The 18,232-nt window shown below is 41.0% G+C and overlaps 1 protein-coding gene across 2 annotated transcripts in view; it reads left to right on the top strand.

Annotated features, from left to right (window-relative positions):
• The window catches only part of LDLRAD4 (low density lipoprotein receptor class A domain containing 4), a 658,664-nt gene that overhangs the window by 243,604 nt on the left and 396,828 nt on the right, over nucleotides 1-18,232 (top strand). For both annotated transcript variants that reach the window (XM_054587317.1, XM_054587316.1), the window contains one exon: nucleotides 8,242-8,706. In XM_054587317.1, the coding sequence (XP_054443292.1) occupies nucleotides 8,667-8,706 (40 nt within the window). In that variant the 5' untranslated portion in view covers nucleotides 8,242-8,666. The remainder of the gene's footprint in view (nucleotides 1-8,241; nucleotides 8,707-18,232) is intronic.

Raw genomic sequence — 18,232 nt, 5'->3', positions numbered from 1 at the left:
ACATGCAAAAAATTGAAATTTGATCAACCAATTGACACCATACACAAAAATAAACTCTAGGTGGATAAAAGATGTAAATATAAGTTGCAACACCATAAAAGTCCTAGGGGAGAACATAGGCAGGAAACTCAGTTATCCCATGCAGCAATATTTTCACTGATATGTCCGCTAAAGCAAGGGACATAAAGGAAAGAATAAACAAGTGGGACCTCATCAAAATAAGAAGCTTCAGCATGGCTAAAGAAAACATCAGCAAAATGAAAAGGGAACCAACCATAAGGGAAAATATATTTGCCAATGATACATCAGACAGGGGTTTGATCTCCAAAATATATAAAGAACTCACAAGACTCGACTCCAGGAAGACAAACAATCCAATTAAAAAATGGGCAAAAGACCTGGACAGACGCTTCTCCAAGGAAGAGATACAGAGGGCCCATTGACATATGAAAGGATGCTCAGCATCACTAGCCATTAGAAAAATACAAATTAAAACCACAATGAGATACCACCTCACACCAGTCAGAATGACCATCACAAACAAATCAACAAACAAGTGCTGGCGAAGTTGTGTAGAAAAGGGAACCCTAGTACACTGTTGGTGGGAGTGTAGACTGGGGAAACCACTGTGGAAAACAGTTTGTAATTTCCTCTGAAATCTAAAAGTGGAACTGTCTTTTGACCCAGCAATTACATTGCTGGGATTATACCCTAAGAATCCCAAAACACCAATTCAGAAGAACCTATGCACCCCAATGTTCATAGCAGCACAATTTATAATAGCCAAGTGCTGGAAGCAACCTAAGTGCCCATCAGTAAGTGAATGGATCAAAAACTTTGGTACATTTACACAATGGAATAAGATGCAGGAGAAAGAAAGAAAGAGCTACTGCCTTTCATGACAGCATGGATGGAACTGGAGAGCATTTTGTGAAGTGAAATAAGCCAGGTGGTGAAAGACAAATACCATATGATCTCACCTATAAGTGGAACCTAAACAAAAAAAAAAAATAAGCAAGAAATCTATAACTAGCAATATTGAAAGAAAAAAGAAACCAACAGAATCAAGAGGGAAGGGGGATGCCGGGGAAGGGGAAGGGAAGGGTCAAGTCAAGGAACATGCATAATGGACCCATGGACAAAACCAAAGTGGGAAAGGATGTGGGAGGGAGGTGGGGGAGGGGGCAGGGGAAAGTGGTGGTGGGAAGGTGGAGACAAATGTATTTGAACAATTAAATTTTAAAAAAGGGAGTGGACATGTAAAGGTCTTCAAAAGTTAGTATTTTACCAAGGAAACAAACCAAATGGAAAAGGATGGAAGAAAGCTAGATCTTGCATTATTATTTTCTGGCAAGAGAATGTAGAACCTTGGCTAAATTTATTCATTACTATCTATTGTTGTTTTTTAAATTTGACATCTCAATTTGAAAACAAAAAAAAAATTTAATATCAAGTGGCTTTTTTTCCTTTTAAAGGCAAGGTTTTCTTTTTGTCATTTTATTTTTTTCTACTGCATTTCATACCAAATATTTCATCCATACATCTTCTCTAGTTTTGTATCCTTTTCCCTGTTTCTCTTTGCTATTCATTTTAGCTGACATAGAATGATTTTTATCTACTGAGAATTCAAAAAAAAAAACCACAAATCAACTGAGGAATTACGAGATAAAATGACATGTATCCAATAAGGTCAGATAAAAAGTGAAAGAAGGTGGATGGTGCATATTCTCAAAGACATAATTTACCTGTGGTCTGCTGAGGTGAGTTGTAATCATTGTAGCCACTATTATTTCTTTTGCATTTATTAGAGACTAATGCTTTATATATATATTTCCTCATTAAATGCACCATAATTCTATGAAGTTGATGCCCTTGTTACTTCTATTTTATGGATGAAGAAACTGAGGCTTATAGAGGTTAAGTAACTGCCAAAATCACACATAGCCTAGAGTGAAGTAAACCCAGGGTAGTCTGACTCAGAGCCTTTTGTCCTCTGGCTTGTTTGTGTGCAAAACTCTCATTTGAATCTGTTTTCAATGGTGGAGGGGCTGTCAATCCCTGTGCTGCAGAGTACCAGCTGGCATTTCCCATGTGAAGTGCCCTCCAGGGTTTGAGCGCCTGTGCCCAGCAGCCTCCTTATGTACTGTGCCCTTGGTACTTTGTGCAACTGGTGCAGGACAGAGGTAAGTACAGTGACAAGGAGGTGACCCAGCTTAAGCTCAGATGCGATTCAGTGTATATAGCCAGCATATGTTGGGAACCTCCTGTATCCTGGTCCCCATCATGAATGTCAAGGATACAAAGATTAGCAAGAAAAGGTTTTTGTTAGGAAACACCTCCATAGACAGAGATAAGATAGGCGCCATGGGGACAGGAGCTTGGTTTGTTTTGCTCACTGCTGTCTCCCGGCACCTAAAATAATGCCTGGCTAGAGTAACAATCTCACAAATAGTTGAAGTACTAAATGAGAAGATGCAGGTTCTGGAGCATTTTTAATGACAGAAAGCAGAGAAAGTCATGGGTAAGGCCCAGGTATCCAATGTAAGCCTGCTGTTAGTTGAGGCAGGGAATGACTTGGCATGAGGAACTGTAAGTGCAGGGGTTGGCAGAACAGACATTGATAGGTGATGGGGGGAAGTGTGCAAGGAGGACAAAAATTGTTTCATATACATAGTTCATCAACCCATATTCTCTTCTCTGTCAACAGAGAATGAGAAGACAGCTCCCTTCTCTTTTTGCTCACACTTGTTAGTTCTCTGCATGACTACCTTTTTCTTTGCCTGTCCTGCTCATTGTAAGCTGATTTTACCTGAGGAAAGCTGGGGTGAGGGAGAGTGCTAGGTGTGGAGCATCTCAGAGCCCAGTTCCTGGTGTAGCCAGTCTGTCACAACAGGCTCTGAGAGGTAACCATTTGTCATGCAGCTGCCCTCTGCTCAGCTGGTGTCCACAGTTGAGGTGACCATGAAGCGCTCAGACTAGATCAGGAACACTGTAGTGCACGTTCACCTGAGGACTGTGTGACCCTGTGCCAAGCCATTGACTTTTCCTTGGATTTTGGGCATGTTGGTGTTGTGGGCATGGCCCAATCTGGGCTTGGGGAAGTGAAAATAGTCTTCTGTGAGTCCCACTAACAGTACAGAGGTACACTGAACCCCTTTCTCAGCTTCTTCCTTTAGTTAATTTGCATGTATGGGAGAACTTTGAGCTTGGGCCTAGGCTGACACCTGGTTCTAGTCCCAGCTCTGCCTTCATCACCACAGTCACCTTCAGCATGTTCCCTCTCCTCCCTGAGCCTCGTTGTCCTCTTCCATCAAATGAAGGGGTGGGACAGATGGTCTCCATTGCTTCCTTTGCTTCTAGCTAGTGTAAAGAGACAATTAGAGACTTACTAATTCATTAGAAACAGTTATCCTACTTAATTATTTTTTGGGGAAACTTTCTCCAACTTGGTATGAGTAGAACCTCAGACTCTGGATCCTTCAGGATTTATTGTCATATTTGACAAGGTGACTTTTTAAAGTATGTTCTAGTATGATTGCCACTTTTTCCTGTTTGTAGTTTGTGTGTGTATTTGAAACAAGTGTGTTAGATTTTTGAATTTGCTTTCCTGAAATGGTGAACTAAGTCACTGGACTCCATCAAGCTACTCAGCGCTAGGATGGCTTTCAGGTTGCATTTTAAAAGCTACAAATTGTTTTACACACTGAATTGCAGAAATTAAAAGTCACCTGAAGAATCTGTAGCTTCCCAACTCAACCTCCCCCGGTTACGGGCAGCCTATTTCTCTTACTTGTTCTCAGACTTGTGGTTATGTATGGATGATTTTCTGTGTTTGTTTGCCATATCCTTTTCATACACATTTGTCTCATCTTCCTTGATCAGAGACACATTGCCACAGGGACACACTCAGATCAAAAGGCACCTTGGGTCCCCCTTCTCACTTTACAAATGAGGAAATGGGAGCCTGATGGGCTGAAGGGCTTGATCAAGTCCTCTAAATGGTCCCAGGACCAGGGGAGAGATGCCCTGCTCAGTGCTGTCTGCCTCACTGCTGTCATACAGGCAAGGCCATGTATTTCTAAAGTCCTGCTTTTTTGCTGTTAGGAAATCTTTAGGCTGACTGGCACTTGCCAAGGACTACCACGGGCCTCCAACCTGCACTGTGGCCCAACACAGAATCATAAATTTACTTAAAACATTTTGAGATTTCTTTGTGATTATGTGTTGCAATGTATTTAAGGTGTGACCCAAGACAACTCTTCTCCTTCCAGTGTAGTTTAGAGATGCCAAAGGTTGCACATCCCTAGGAGAAACTCATGTAGAGAGAAGTGTGATGCCTCTCTTCCAGAGTGACACCTGATTCAAGCTCTGGTCAGAAATAGATCCTTGGGTTTCTTTTTCCACTTTTTCTCACATCTGGTCATTGTTGCTTTGAATGTAAATGAACCAGCCCATAGTTGAAATTTAAATTTTTTTTTCGTAAGCAGTGCAGTACAAGTCTTAATGTATTAATATTTATGTTTTGGATTTTACAACAGGGCCTCAATTTGTCAAGGTTTAAACTATCTCTTTGTCTTGCCAGCGTTCCTTTCTCCCTGGTCCTTCTCTTGTGGGTAGAGCAATGATGGCTCTGTCAGACACAGGCTCTGGACCTCAGCTCCCAGAGTCTCTATGACCTGGAGCCCTTCAGGCTGCTCAGTTTAGCCATCACCTGGGAAACCAACACTCAGCCAGTGAAGTAGTCTCTCCATAGTGAGTGGAAATAAAAAATGACATTGCAGTGTTTATTCTTTCTGCACTACAAATTTTTTGAATGTTACTAGATTTTTAAAAAAGATTGTTTTACTTCTCTGCTGGGTTTTGGCCTCTGTGCTATGTGTCACCCTAATGTTCCCTGAATTGCAATATGTCTATTTTTATAGGGTGTACTTTTGTGAAACCTCTGATCTGTTGAATGCAGTGAAGTTTTCATCCCCCAATGATTCCTAGGAGGACTGCATTTCATAAAACTTTTTATGAGCAAGTGGTAAACTCAACATATTCCACAACTTATTTGGTTAGGTTTTGTGGGTGTTCATGATGTTTTTTAATAAATGTCCCTTTCTTGTTGAGGGTGTTTTTCCCTTTGGTGTGCTCTATTTTCTTAGTAACTGTTGCTCTGTTATGGGAGGGACTTAATGACATTTTTCAAGTGTAATATTGAATTAATTATTTCCTGGTTAGCTCTGCCCATCTTCCCAGTACCAACAGAATGTGTGTGTGAGTGTGTGTGTCTGTGTGTGGTTAATGAGAGAATGATGATAGTGTGCTTGCTGTAGAGGGAGGCTCTTGAATATTTGGCTCAGGATTAATCTGTGACCTTGTGTCTTGGATAAGTTGCCTCTTTCTTTGTGCTTTCTCTCTCTTTCCTGCCTTGACTCCCTTGATTTTTGTGATTTGGGTACTATTAGGCTTCAAGGCATTTCAGCTCTTGGAACTACCTGTGATTCAGAACTAGCATGGGAAGAACAGTGGTTGCAGGGACAAGGCACTCGGGTGTTAGTCCTGACTCTGCAGCACATTGCTTCTTGGGGCTAAGTTGTTTAAGCTCTGTGGAGTCAGACTTTCCTCTCTGTGGTCTGAAAGGATTTAAAGCAATGACCTCTGTAGGCCCTCACTGGACGGGACATTCTGTGAAGCACGAATGCAGTAGGAATCAGTGCTCATGATCACTGTCTCATCTTGACCTAGATGGGTGGTAGGAAAAGCCCTTGCAGCATCTTAGGTGCTGAGGGACAATGGAGATTCAGCCAGTCACTGTCCTTTTCCTCGTGATGCTTAAAGTCTAGTGGGAGAGATGGGTGCTAAGGAATCATGACTCCTACATGCAGCCACAACTATGGCAAGTTCTGGGAAGCCCAGTTATCTGGCTCTAAATTTAGTCTGGGAGATGATCTAGGAGGCATCTCTGAGGAGGGTTGTTGAAGAGTGGAAGATAGGAAGGACAAGCAGATGGGACACTATTTGTCAGCTGCTCTGCCTTTTTGCTGATTCTTGGTGGATTATTAAGCTGTGAAAGTAGATCTCTGATCCCCAGACTGCCAGGTCATATGTCACTTTTTTACTGAGCATGACTGGGTTTCTTGATAGCTGGGTCCCTCACTGAATAGAACAAAAACTACAGGTTCTGGAGACTTTCTACCTCTTTCTTATGTAGTTTTAGAAAGTGTATCTTATGTGTGTTGTTAGTGGTTAGGAAGAAAATATCAATAGCCCTTATAGTTTCATTGTAACTTGAAAATTGCATGTAAGGAAACTCAGAGTGTATGTAAGAACATACAAGTTATCCATTAATGAGATAACACAGTTGTGTCCCTCCATCCTTTCTTGGGAACTGCAGACATCATGCTGAGACTGTGTCTTGGGACCTCAAAATGAATTGTTTTACACCTGTCACCATACCCCTATTTCAGAAGTAAAGTTAAGAATTGGTGAGTGTGATAATAACAGTAAAAGAAAAGAAGTGTGTTGTTTCTTCTATTTCTATGCACATCTACCTCAATCTTTCCCATAGCCATTTGCAATATTATATAAGATAGCTTGATTCCTTAAAATGTGAGGTTGCATACCTTTTGCAATGAAACAAAATAATATAAACAAAAACCCCACAAAAAAACAACAAAAACATCACCACGCTCAGTTGGTCTCTGAGTGCAAAAGAAGAGAACAGATAAAGTCTAGCATTTTTTTGTGTTAAAAAATCATGGAAAATGGCAAAGAAAATAAAAGATTTTAGGCCAGGTGGGCTATTGTTTTTATCTGATAATTCCATTTCCTAAAATTGTTAATTATCATGCATGTGATTAGTTTACTTTAGAAGTTGGTGCAGGTCTTCGGGATGCTGATACTCTGTGTGTTTGTCATTTTATATGGAATGTTTAAATTCAGAGAAAAAAACACTTTCCCACATTTTCAAAGTAGCTCAAAATCACCATGCACATAAACAATTTATAATTAAAATAAAGTTTTTACCTATTCATCAAACTTAAGGAGTCCTACTGGCTATACCTTATTAACTGAGATTTTTACTGCATGTGTGTGAAAGTAATACAATTGAGCTTCTTTTTTTTAAATTTTATTTTAATTTATTTTTTCAAATACATTTGTCTCTGCCTACCCCCCACCACTTTCCCTTGCCCGCTCCCTCCTTCCCTCTCTCAGCTCTTCCCCTTTGGTTTTGTCCATGAGTCCTTGCTATATGTTCCTTGACTTTCCCTTTACCTTCCTTTCCTTTCCTTTTCGCTGCCCACAATTGAGCTTCTTAATATAATTAAAGTGCTTCATTAATACATAAAGTCTTCTTAATAGTCTGTATTAGTAATGTTTTACTTTATTATCTTATTTTATATTTACAACAATTAGAGGATTTTCATAGAGGATTCCTTTCTGTTATGTGCTGTTTCCTTAAATTCCTTTTCTGTTTTCTAGTTTGATGATGAAAAAAAGGATTAAGGCTATATTTTATAAAAATTGGTTATAAATTTATTAAAATGAAGTGGTAATGAAAAAAGGTATTAGTATTAGTATTTCTCTAATACTAGAGATTCACATTTGTGATTCCATTTTAAAAGTCTGATCCTTTGCACTTCTGACATTCTTATTGTTAATGTTACTTCTTGTGTAATATAACAACATTGAAATATCTGAAAGTATTTTGTAAAGTGTTATTATTATGTAATATATATATATATAAAAGTTTTTAGATTAAATTTGCTTTTCCTTCACATTCTTTTTAAAAAATTAATATGATCCTTTGTTTCCCCTCTTAAGAGTCACTTTTTAAAACCCTTCAACCCTAGCTTTTTCTAGAGTGCTGGAGGCAGTGGATCTGAACCTCAGACCCCATTTCTAAGACCTCAGGAATGAGTTTGGGAAGTGGGCTTCTTTAGGGTGTCTGTGAACTATCTGTAACCTGAGGAAGGATATTGGTCAAAGGTTATATGACCTTTGTAGCTGTTCTTAAAGAGGATAGGAGCAGCGAGTGCTGCATTGTCTTGTCCAGTCCTCCCACCCTTTCGCAGGCTTTCAGGAAAAGGGGTTGCAGCTACCCCTTCCCCAGAGCTGTCCCAGTGCCTACCGTGAGGTCATGAGCACTGCTGTGTGTGTGTGTGTGTTTTTTTTCCTTTTTGGCTTCCGTGGGTCTACTAAATTTAAGGTTCCTACAGGTAATTAGGAAAGTGATCTCTTTCTTTTTAATTTCAGCAAGGGAAGAGGTAAAGCACAGAGAGCAGCAGATCAGACCATACCGAGCTCCACTGGAGCAGCTGAGAGCTGTGAAGGATGCTGGCTGCCGTGCCACTGAGGAGGCCCTCGCTCTAAGGTGGGAAAGCAGGTCTTAGCAGGACAGCTACTGGCACTCCTGGCTTACGATGGCCTCTACCCTCTGGCTGGATGGCTGACGTGACTGTGTGCCCTAATTGTGCACGCTGCTGGACTGGGTGCTGTCCCAGGTACAGCCTGCTCTGTGGGAACAGGGCAGGTGGGCATCAGATGCTACCAAAATCTGGACGGGGCAAAGCAATGGACTCTGACAAGCTAAAATGGAAGTGACCTGAGGCTTCGCCCAGGCGGTTTCCTCTTGACAGGACAGCTTAAGAGTTGGAGCACAGGCTTGTCTGGGGAGCAGTATGCAGGAAGCTGGTTTTCAGGCCACAAATGCTTTCACAGGTGAGAATTCTCCACACTTAAATGAAACCTTTATTTCAACTCTTAGTTAATAGGTAATAAAATGTCAAAGAATTGTATAAAGTAATGTACATTTGCATTTATAAACTAAAGGCCATACAGAGTCAAGGGCTCAGGCTGCCACGATGACTGATTTTGACAAAATAATAGCATATTTTCTTTCTCTCTAAATAGGAATTTGGAAAAAGCATTTGACATTTTATGATTCTGCTTTTGTTGAGTAATAGAGCACACACAATATCTTGCAAGTCATTATTCTTTAAAGGAATCTATCACTCACAGAGCAATATTTAGGGGATGTGCTTTTCTTTTCAGAACTGGGAAGACTCTTTAAGTGAGTAAAGTTATTGCTGACAAGTAACCTCTCCCTCCTCATCTTTAGCTTTCTTCCTCAGATTTATTCATGTGCAAATGGTGTTGAGGTGGCAACTCTGCTGAACTAACCTTGCAGTGAGGATCTTCTCCTACAAATGAGCTCATGCAGAAGGCTGGCATTACTTAACAGCGATTTACCCTCTGGCTGCCAGTTTGTACATTTTGCAGAGAACTGCTTAGTCTGCTTGGTGACCCAGAGCCATAGCCCAAGTCATGGGGGCTTTTGAATTTGGATTCTGGGTCTTTGTCTGATTTGTTTCACGTCCCAGGAAGCTGATTAATTATTCTGGGCATCTGGCTCCCATTTATAAAATGGGAGCTATGAAGTTGAAGAGCCCCATGGAATTCAGAGAAACTATTTTTACATAAAAGATTTGGTGTTTTTAAAGGAAAGATGATAGAATAATCACAAGAAGTGACCATATTCCCTGGTCCTGTGAATCCTAAATGTTTGTATCTGTTCACAGTTTGTGGAAAGAGCAGATTAGGTTGTTGGAGTTCTCTGGAGAGAGGTTGTTTATGGATTAGATTTGGGAGTCACACAGACTTGGACTGGACTTTGCCTTCTCCACTGACTAGAGCTTTGCACCTGAAGAGTCATTGGGCTCCCCTGCATTTCCCTTTGTTCATTTGTAAATCAAGATGGTCATGTGTGCAGCTCTCATGATGCTGCTCTGAGGAATAATGAGACAACATATATGAGACACAGGACACAGATCTTGATCCTTTTCAGGTTTCAGCTATTTCCAGATGTAGGGTCAGAGTATGGAGCCAGGTTGCCTGGTCCATTGCCGATGCTCCTTGTGCTCAGACCTTTGAGCAGACTCCTTAGATCTCTTAGCCTCTGCAACTGTAACATGGGAGCCTCCACACTGGAGGCTTGGAAAGGTCCTCCTAGAGTGGTCATAGCCCACTGAAAAATGAGTGAAAGAGATATTTAAATGTAGATTCAAAAGAGCACACAAAATTGAGTTCTCTAGAACCATCTTCAGACTTCCAGCCTGGCTGGTTCAAAACTGTGCCCTTCTGTCTTCTCTTAATGGGTATACTTCAGTTGTTTCAGTCACATGAGCTGTTCTTTCATAGAATGTCACCTCTCCCTCTGGACAAAGAGTGAGCTGCAGGCTTGTGACATAAAACACCTCTGTGAAGTGGCCACATGTACCTCTCTCCATGCTCTTCTTCCCCATTTTCCAGAAGAGTGCTAGGAGGAGAAGCATCTAGGGAGTGCATGGAAATAAGCAGTTAGAAGCTGTTCTGAGAGGAAGAGGAAGCAAGAAAAGAGAAGGAAGAGAGTCTGGACAAAAATAACCTGAGGAAGAGTGGTACATGGTTCAAAATGTAGACTAGCTTAAAGGTGAGTTTCTAGATACAGCTTCTTCACCCTTCTGAGCCTGGCACTGTTCTGTTGTGGCTCATACTTAGACATTGTGTCCAGTCTTCATCACTCATTGGGGTGCTCTGCAACTTTTCTGTCCTGGGGGAAAGTATTCCTCCACTCCATCAGCATCCCAGGCTGGCCTGAGTCAGAAGGCTCAATAGGCTCTGAATAATGAAAACCCCTAGGTTCTGCCTGGAGAATTCTCAATAGTTAGGATAGTGCCTGGCACCATTAATTAAGGCCCAAAGGAATGGCAGCTGTTATTATGGCTATTACTGCCTGGGTCATGGGCTACGCACAGGGCATAGATACAATCCTCACTACAAGGTTAGTTCAGCCACCTTTTTGAAGCTACTCCCTCCGACTCATATTTTCTTATTATTCTTTAACTCACAGTTTCCTTACAAATTTGGCCTCCTCAGTTGCATCAGCCTATCTAAATAATAATCATACTACTAGTAGTAAAATGATAACCATGGGTAGTATTTTAGAGAATTTACTGTATGCTTATCTGTGTTACCTCTGTCACAACTCTGATGCTGCTGTTAGTGTGCTGGTGTTGCTGATGCACGGGGCCACATTCAGAGTAGCCAGGAATTATATTGAACCTTTCCAAATCCTCTAGCACTATGTGTGACTTCAAGTGCACATGGGGGTCATCTAGGGAGCCTTAACCACTGCCTGGGTCTCACCCTCAGAGATTGGGATTTAATTGGTCTCTGTACCATCTAGCCCTGCTAAATCAGGACCTGCATCCTAACAAGATCCCAGGTACTTAGTGCACATAAAAGTCTGGGAAGCTCTGAGAGCCAGCACTGTATGGAGAGTGGTATTTAGAAGAGAGGGATGGGTTGGGAGAGTCAGTTCTTGAGAAAAAGAACAGACTTATCCTATTCCTGCAAGCGGGATGATTGAATTAACTGATGTGCCCATTCTTAAGGAAACTGTCAAGTATTGAATGTGAGTTATCAGAGCTGGGCACAGTACCTACAGTGCCTGTGGGTCAATCGTTTTAACTTCCCAATATCTCTAGGAAATAACCAGTGGTAAAATAAAGGAGTTAGAAGTACCAAGTCTTCTCTGGAGGTAGGTCCTGGTGGACTCTGCTCATCTCACCAGTTTTATTCTTTGCCTGCTCTTCTCATCTTTCTTTGCCCACATAGTTGATAAAAGTTACTTATGATGTAGGATGAAAGAGCTGACCCTCTGTCCTGCCCAAGCAGCTAGCTAAAACTGTAGCCTTAGATGGAGGTGAGTAGGAGGCTGTGCCCACCCCTTTAGTTGGTTTGCGGTATGTATGTTTTTTGACTATAGTCTTTTCTTACTCCAGGGCAACTAAAGATGCTAACATTTTAGTTTCTGGAATTGAAGACAGACTGATTTTGCTCATTTTCTAGACTAGTGGAAAAGGGGCTTAGTTTAGATATCTTAAATGATTAAGGGATTAAGGCATTTTTCCTTGGCTTTAAATCTTGTTTTAGGGCAAGACAAAAATGTTACTATACAGTTAATCATACCTACCCTTAAACAAACTTGTCAATTTAAATTTTATGTTTTAGTTCTCATGGTGGGTTTAGTTCTCATGTCTTAGTTCTTTAGTTCTCATGGTGGGCAAGATTCATATTTAATAAGGACTTATTAGGACTGCAGCCTGGCTGGGAGGGAAGGCTGGGAGACCTGTGTGAAGCTGTGTTTGTCTGGTAAGCACACTGCTTGTTTGGAGTGCATGAAATTACCATGATGGGTGGAAGGTCCCTTTCCCCAAGACACTGCTGGCCCACCGTGTGGTTAGAAGTCCCCTCTTAAGTCTTGCTTCCTCTGTGAGATATACCCACATGGATACATATTGCAAATTCAACTTCTCAATTATGATTTTATTAGGTTAATTGTTACATAAAAGAATTTATACATTGTATTTAATTTTCTCAGTACACGTAATTTAGAAATGATTTATAATTTACATACTATTTTGTAACAAAAATACTTAATTTTTCCTTTTATGTGCTTTCCAAATTTTCTTACAATGAGCAAGGTTCCTTATGCAACAATTACCCATACTGTCTTGCCATATGAAGCTTTGCACTATTAACATTTTGACCTGAGTCCTTTCAATATTTTTCATGTGTAAATTCTTTCCTTTACAGAACTGTGTTAATACTATATATTCAATTTTATAACCTGATCATTTCCTTTTAAATATTTATGAGCATTTTATTTTTTCCCAGTGTTTATTTTATTTACTTTTTCCCATAGACATACATTTTACTTTATTTTTTATTATTGTCCAAGTACAGTTGTCTCCATTTTCCTGTCACAACTTTCCCCTGCCCTACCCACTCCAATCTCCCACCTTCAATCCTACCCTCTTTGTCTTTGTCCAACAAAGCAAACAAGCAAGCAAAATATAACCAGAGCATTTTCTTTTAAATATGATTTAAAATTGCTTCATAGTATTCTTTTATGTACGTGTTCTTTTATTTTAAAAATATTCTCTTATTTTTGGATATTGCAGTTTTTCTCCATATAAATAATGCTTTGATGAACACTTTTGTGCAAAAAATTCTTCTGTATATTGGGTTATTTCCTTCTGTATATTAGGATAAAACACCAGAAACAGAATTATTAAGCCCAAAGATGTGAACTTATTAAGGTTTATGGTTAAATTTCCAAAGGGATTGGTTGAGTCTAGCTTCTGAGATTGTACTGAGCTCAGTTTCTTCCAAATGCCTTTCATTGTTGCTGTGGTCTGTCCCTGCCATTCAGCTATGAGGTGGAGCTGCTCTGCCTGCCCTGTGGGGTGTCATGAGATTAATTCATGTTTGTGGATCTTTTTGCAGCACACTGCTGTAAAGGCTACCTGAATGCCACAGTTATGAGAACATTGCTAATACTTCATTTAGGCAAAGGGAAACTCAGCCATCCCCACATTACTGTTTTTTTCTTTCAAGCAGTCCTTCTGTGTGGCTGTAGTTCACTGAGGCAACGATGTAGGTAGATAGACTCCAGCAAGGTAAGACTATTGTCAAAACAAACCCTCCATGCCTCTGGGCAGATAGAAATGGACATCCTTCCAGGATATGTCAGTCAGACCATCATTGAAGCATCCTATTAGTAAAGGAGATTTTGTATGAGGTTTACTGTAGTCGTCAGTGACTCAGACAGCAACCTGCCTAGGTTATTACTATGTGTATCCTAAAGAAGATGCTGGTTTGAGATTCTGCCTACTCTCCACACCTAATGCCACTCTTAGATATTGTAAAGATTTTACCCAGCTGTCTTAAGTTCTCTGAAGCATTTAATTAAATGTAGAAAAAAACATTTAACCTTGGATAAATAGGTGAATGGACCAAATTCCTGTAGAGTTTGCAAATCTGTTTTGTTAAAAGAATAATCAGATCTAGTTGTTAAATAAATTAAGGTTATTCCACTCATAAATGAGAAAGATGAGAGTTGACATAACAGTTTTTAGGTATCTGAAAGAGAGCTATTTCATAGATTATGGTACCCAGGTTTACTTAGATATTTATGATTGAAAAGGGAGAATCACTTAAATTGAGTTGTTGGATGCTTATTTTTTTCCCCCATGGAATCCTTCCTTCCTTTCTTTCTTTCTTTCTTTTTTTTAAAAAATATTTTGAGAACATGAAAGGTGATATCTCCAACTCTTCTCTTTTTTTTAAAAATTTTAAATCATGTTTATTCTATTACAGTTGTCTCAGTTTTTCCCCCCTTGCCCTCCTCGACCCATCTCACCCCACCGCCCTCTCACACAGTCAGTTGCCACTCTGTTGTCCATGTCCATCCCCATGGAATTCTTTCATACCAGCAGGAATTGCTGAGGCCCTGCATGGGGCTGATATGGCCTTACCTGGACATGCAACTGGAGCTGCACTGTCCCCAGTGCTCTGAAAAGCCCAGAAGGATCCTGGGTCACTTCCTTCCTACCACCCAGACTCTTCAGCTTATTATCCATCCCAGCCCCTGTGCTGATCCATGGATGATCTTAGGCTGCACTTTCCAAAGTTGCTGGGAGGATGCTTGTTTTAGGAGATACTGGGGCTGTTTTTCAGTAAAAGGGGTGGGCTGGATTTATGGCCAAATTCTGAAAGAAGGAATTTTAATCAGTTTCTTTATTCTAGAACTTTATAAAGTTTAGTATGAGACTGCAATATGAAGGTCCCTGATAGGTAAGATTAGCAGCATTTCCCAAATGACAATACCTTGAAGATATTTTAGAAAGGAAAACATTGAGGGATAGCTCCCCACAACGCACACTGCCAGCCTGTGATGTTGCCCTTCTTCTATATGCAAGTTCTGATGTCCCTGTCCTGCCTGCGCTGTTGCAGCTGTACCCTGATGGGGCTGCTTTTACTGAGCATGCACGTATAGAGGTCTTGCCAGACATATGTAAAGCACTGCAGCAGGAAATAATGTAACGAGGCAGTCTGTCTTCCTGCCTTCATTATTTCCCCTCTCTAGTTCTGCTGATATTCTTTAAACATGCAGCTTTAATTACACCTTTTCTTGCCCTAAAATTTTCTGTGGCTGCTTTGTGCTTCCTAAAAAGAGCCTGTACTCCTCAGCAAGATGCCTCTCCCTGGTGCTCACAATCTAGATGTCATGAGCTACAGTGTTATCTGGTGCAGAGTAGGTACATCACAAGCTGTTATGGAGCTAGGATGTGGTCTATAGGGGCTGAGGACTTTTGCACAGCACCCCCAGCCTATCTACTCATGACCATCTCCATTATATGGCATCCTCTCTCATTTATTTGTATTCCATGGACATGGTTTCTGCCTACACATTCCATCACTCTACCTGCCTGTTGGCAGAGAGAGCCTTGGGTGATGGTTTCTTCTCCAGAGGCTCTGGGGGCAGTGCCACTGTGCAGTCATCAGGGTCACTGCTCTTTGTTTCTGTGGGCCTAAGATGGGTGGATGCTTTATTGTTCCTTTACAAAAATTTAACAAACAACACATGAATATGGTAACATGGACATTTTTCCCTTCAGTTGACTGGTATTTTAGAATATGTCAAGAATAGTATATGGAAGATAACTCTTGGTCCCAGAAGCAGGATGACAGCACATGTGCCTACATACCTATAGGCAGTGTTCAGGCTTAGGGCTCCTTCAAAGCAGAAGTTAGATGAGAAATCATGCTGGTCTTGTCATTTAACCTTATTTTTCTTTCATTTAGTAGTAAAATTTCAGAAAATTGAGGGTGTTTTCCTTGCCCAGGACATTAAGGATGTTTTCCTTGCACTTTTGGAATTATGCTATCATTTATTTCAGATATCATGTTTCACAGAACTGACATAAGGAAGAAAGATTAATTGTCTCCTATGCCAGGTGTTTTCACATATGCAGTCTCATTCAGTTCTAGTGGCAGCCCTGAGAGGTGTGCATTCTATCCCAGCTTTATCGGGAAAGGGGTAACACAGGCTTAGAGAGGGCCTGCTCGATACCATATTGACTAGTGGGCTACAGTGCCAGAGTTGAGACACAGGTCTGTCTGTGATGGAGCTGGATTTCAGTGGCTCCTACTGTGCTGCCTCAGCTTCCTCCAAGCATGTGGGAAAGCAGAGAAACAGAGGCTCTTTCCTTTAGAATCCAATGCCGGGTGAGAGGGACATATGGAGAGAAAGACAGGAAATTGTAACTACAAACTGAAATTACAGAGAGTGATGTCTGTGTTCTAACTTCAAAAATACAGGCCCTTATATGTCTGCCTTTTGACAGAACCTCACCAGTTATTGTCATCCTGTTTTTAGAATGCTTAGAAGTGAAAGCAAGAATAAACTGTGGTGGTGATGGTGGCATAGTCATATGAACATATTTAATGCCACAGAACTGTACAGTTGAAAATGGTTAAATTTTATATTATGTATATTTTACCACAATAGAGACAAAAAGTTTTAAAGAAAAAGAACCAATGCTGTCGAGCTTATCAGAAACACTCCAATCTAAGCATGGGTCTCGATGGAGAGAAGAGGGAACTGAAAGGAATGTGAGAAGGTATGTGTGAGGAAGAGGGTCTTGTTTGATTTAAGGGCAGGTTTGGACTGAGATGAGTGCACCCACAGTTGGACATGCTGATGAATTGGTACTCCTTTAATATTGGTTCTGTGCTTATTGGGAGGAGAAGCTGAGTTCAGGTGGGCTGCTTATGTCCCAAACAGTCTCTGTGTTACTGGATCTAAACACATAAATCCCACTCAGCAGAGCAGAGGCCCTGCAGGTAAGCAGCACCCTTCCCTAGAAAGCAGTTTCACAACCATCTGTTATTACTTGCGACTCACTTCCTGTGCAGAACACTGATCACGATGTTGCTGCCAACCTCATACAGTGTGCTCATGCACAGAGATGTAATAAATGCAACTCTTGATATTTGTAAAGTTGTTTGGGGGCCCTAGTATTATGCTGGTGCTAGGTATCAGCATAGATTGACATTCTGGGTGACTTTTCCACTGGCATGCTGTAGTATCTTGTTCTCCATAGATAGGAGTAGTGGTCAAGTTGGAGTTTAAGCCAGGAAATATTAGGAGGCTACTTTCTGTGGAAAGCACAGGAAGTAGGGTTAGAACCTCATGGTTTCTCAGAGAAATGCAAATTAAAATCACAATGAGATACCACTTCACACTGGGCATAATGGCCATCATAAATAAATCAACAAGCAATAGGTACTGTCGAGGCTGTGGAGAAAAGGGAATCCTAGTACACTGTCGGTGGGAATGCAGACTGGTGCAGCCATTGTGGAAAACAGTGTGGAATTTCCTCAAAAAGCTAAAAATGGAGGTACCTTTTGACCCAGCAATTCCACTGCTGGGATTTTACCCTGAGAATCCCAAAACACCAATTCAGAAGAACCTATGCACCCCAATGTTCATAGCAGCACAATTTACAATAGCCAAGTGCTGGAAGCAACCTAAGTGCCCATTAGTAAATGAGGATCAAAAAACTATGGTATATTTACACCTTGGAATACTACGCAGCAGAGAGAAAGAAAGAGCTACTACGGCATGGATGGAACTGGAGAGCATTTTGTGAAGTGAAATAAGCCAGGGGGTGAAAGACAAGTACCATATGATCTCACCTATAAGTGGAACCTAACCAGCAAAGCAGGCACGCAAGGAAAAAATAATAGCAACATTGAAAGAAAGAAAAAACCAACAGGGACCAGAGGGAGGGAGGGAGGAGGGGAAGGGGAAGGAGAAGGGTCAGATCAAGGAACAGATGTGAAGCCCACACAGATGAAGCCAAGGTGGGGAAGGACTGAGGGGGGTGGGTGGGACAGGGGAGAGTGGTGGTGGGTAAATGGAGACAAATGTATTGGAACAATATAAAAACATTTTTAAAAAAAGAATCTCTTGGTTTCTTTTATCACTGTAGGTTTTGTTGTGACTTGGACTGATGCATGGCCTCCTGAGCCATCATGTGTGATTTAGGAAGAAGACAGGAGACAGACGAAAGAGGTGCTTTTTAAGTAGTGAGAGGGTGATGTGACCACCTCAAGAGTGTCCAGCCTGACCAGGGGCAGGAGCCAGTATTCCAGAAACATCCCAGATAAAAGGCAGCTCTTACTCAAAACATGGTGTTGCTATAGCAGCACCCTTCCTTGCTGCTGGTTTAGGACCCTCTACCACTTTTGCTTCATACATCTCCTGTTAATATTATTTGAGTTCCTTCTTCTCCTCACTTCTGCCTCACACCAACTCCTGGTAGCTGGTGACATTTCTCTTTCTGAGTTTGCT

The sequence above is a fragment of the Pteronotus mesoamericanus genome, unplaced genomic scaffold, assembly GCF_021234165.1.
Source record: "Pteronotus mesoamericanus isolate MK-2021 breed Mesoamerican mustached bat unplaced genomic scaffold, CSHL_Meso_final scaffold_118, whole genome shotgun sequence".
NCBI lineage: Eukaryota > Metazoa > Chordata > Mammalia > Chiroptera > Mormoopidae > Pteronotus > Pteronotus mesoamericanus.
The sequence above is the reverse complement of the archived record's forward strand: the minus strand, read 5'-3'. Positions and strand labels throughout refer to the sequence as shown.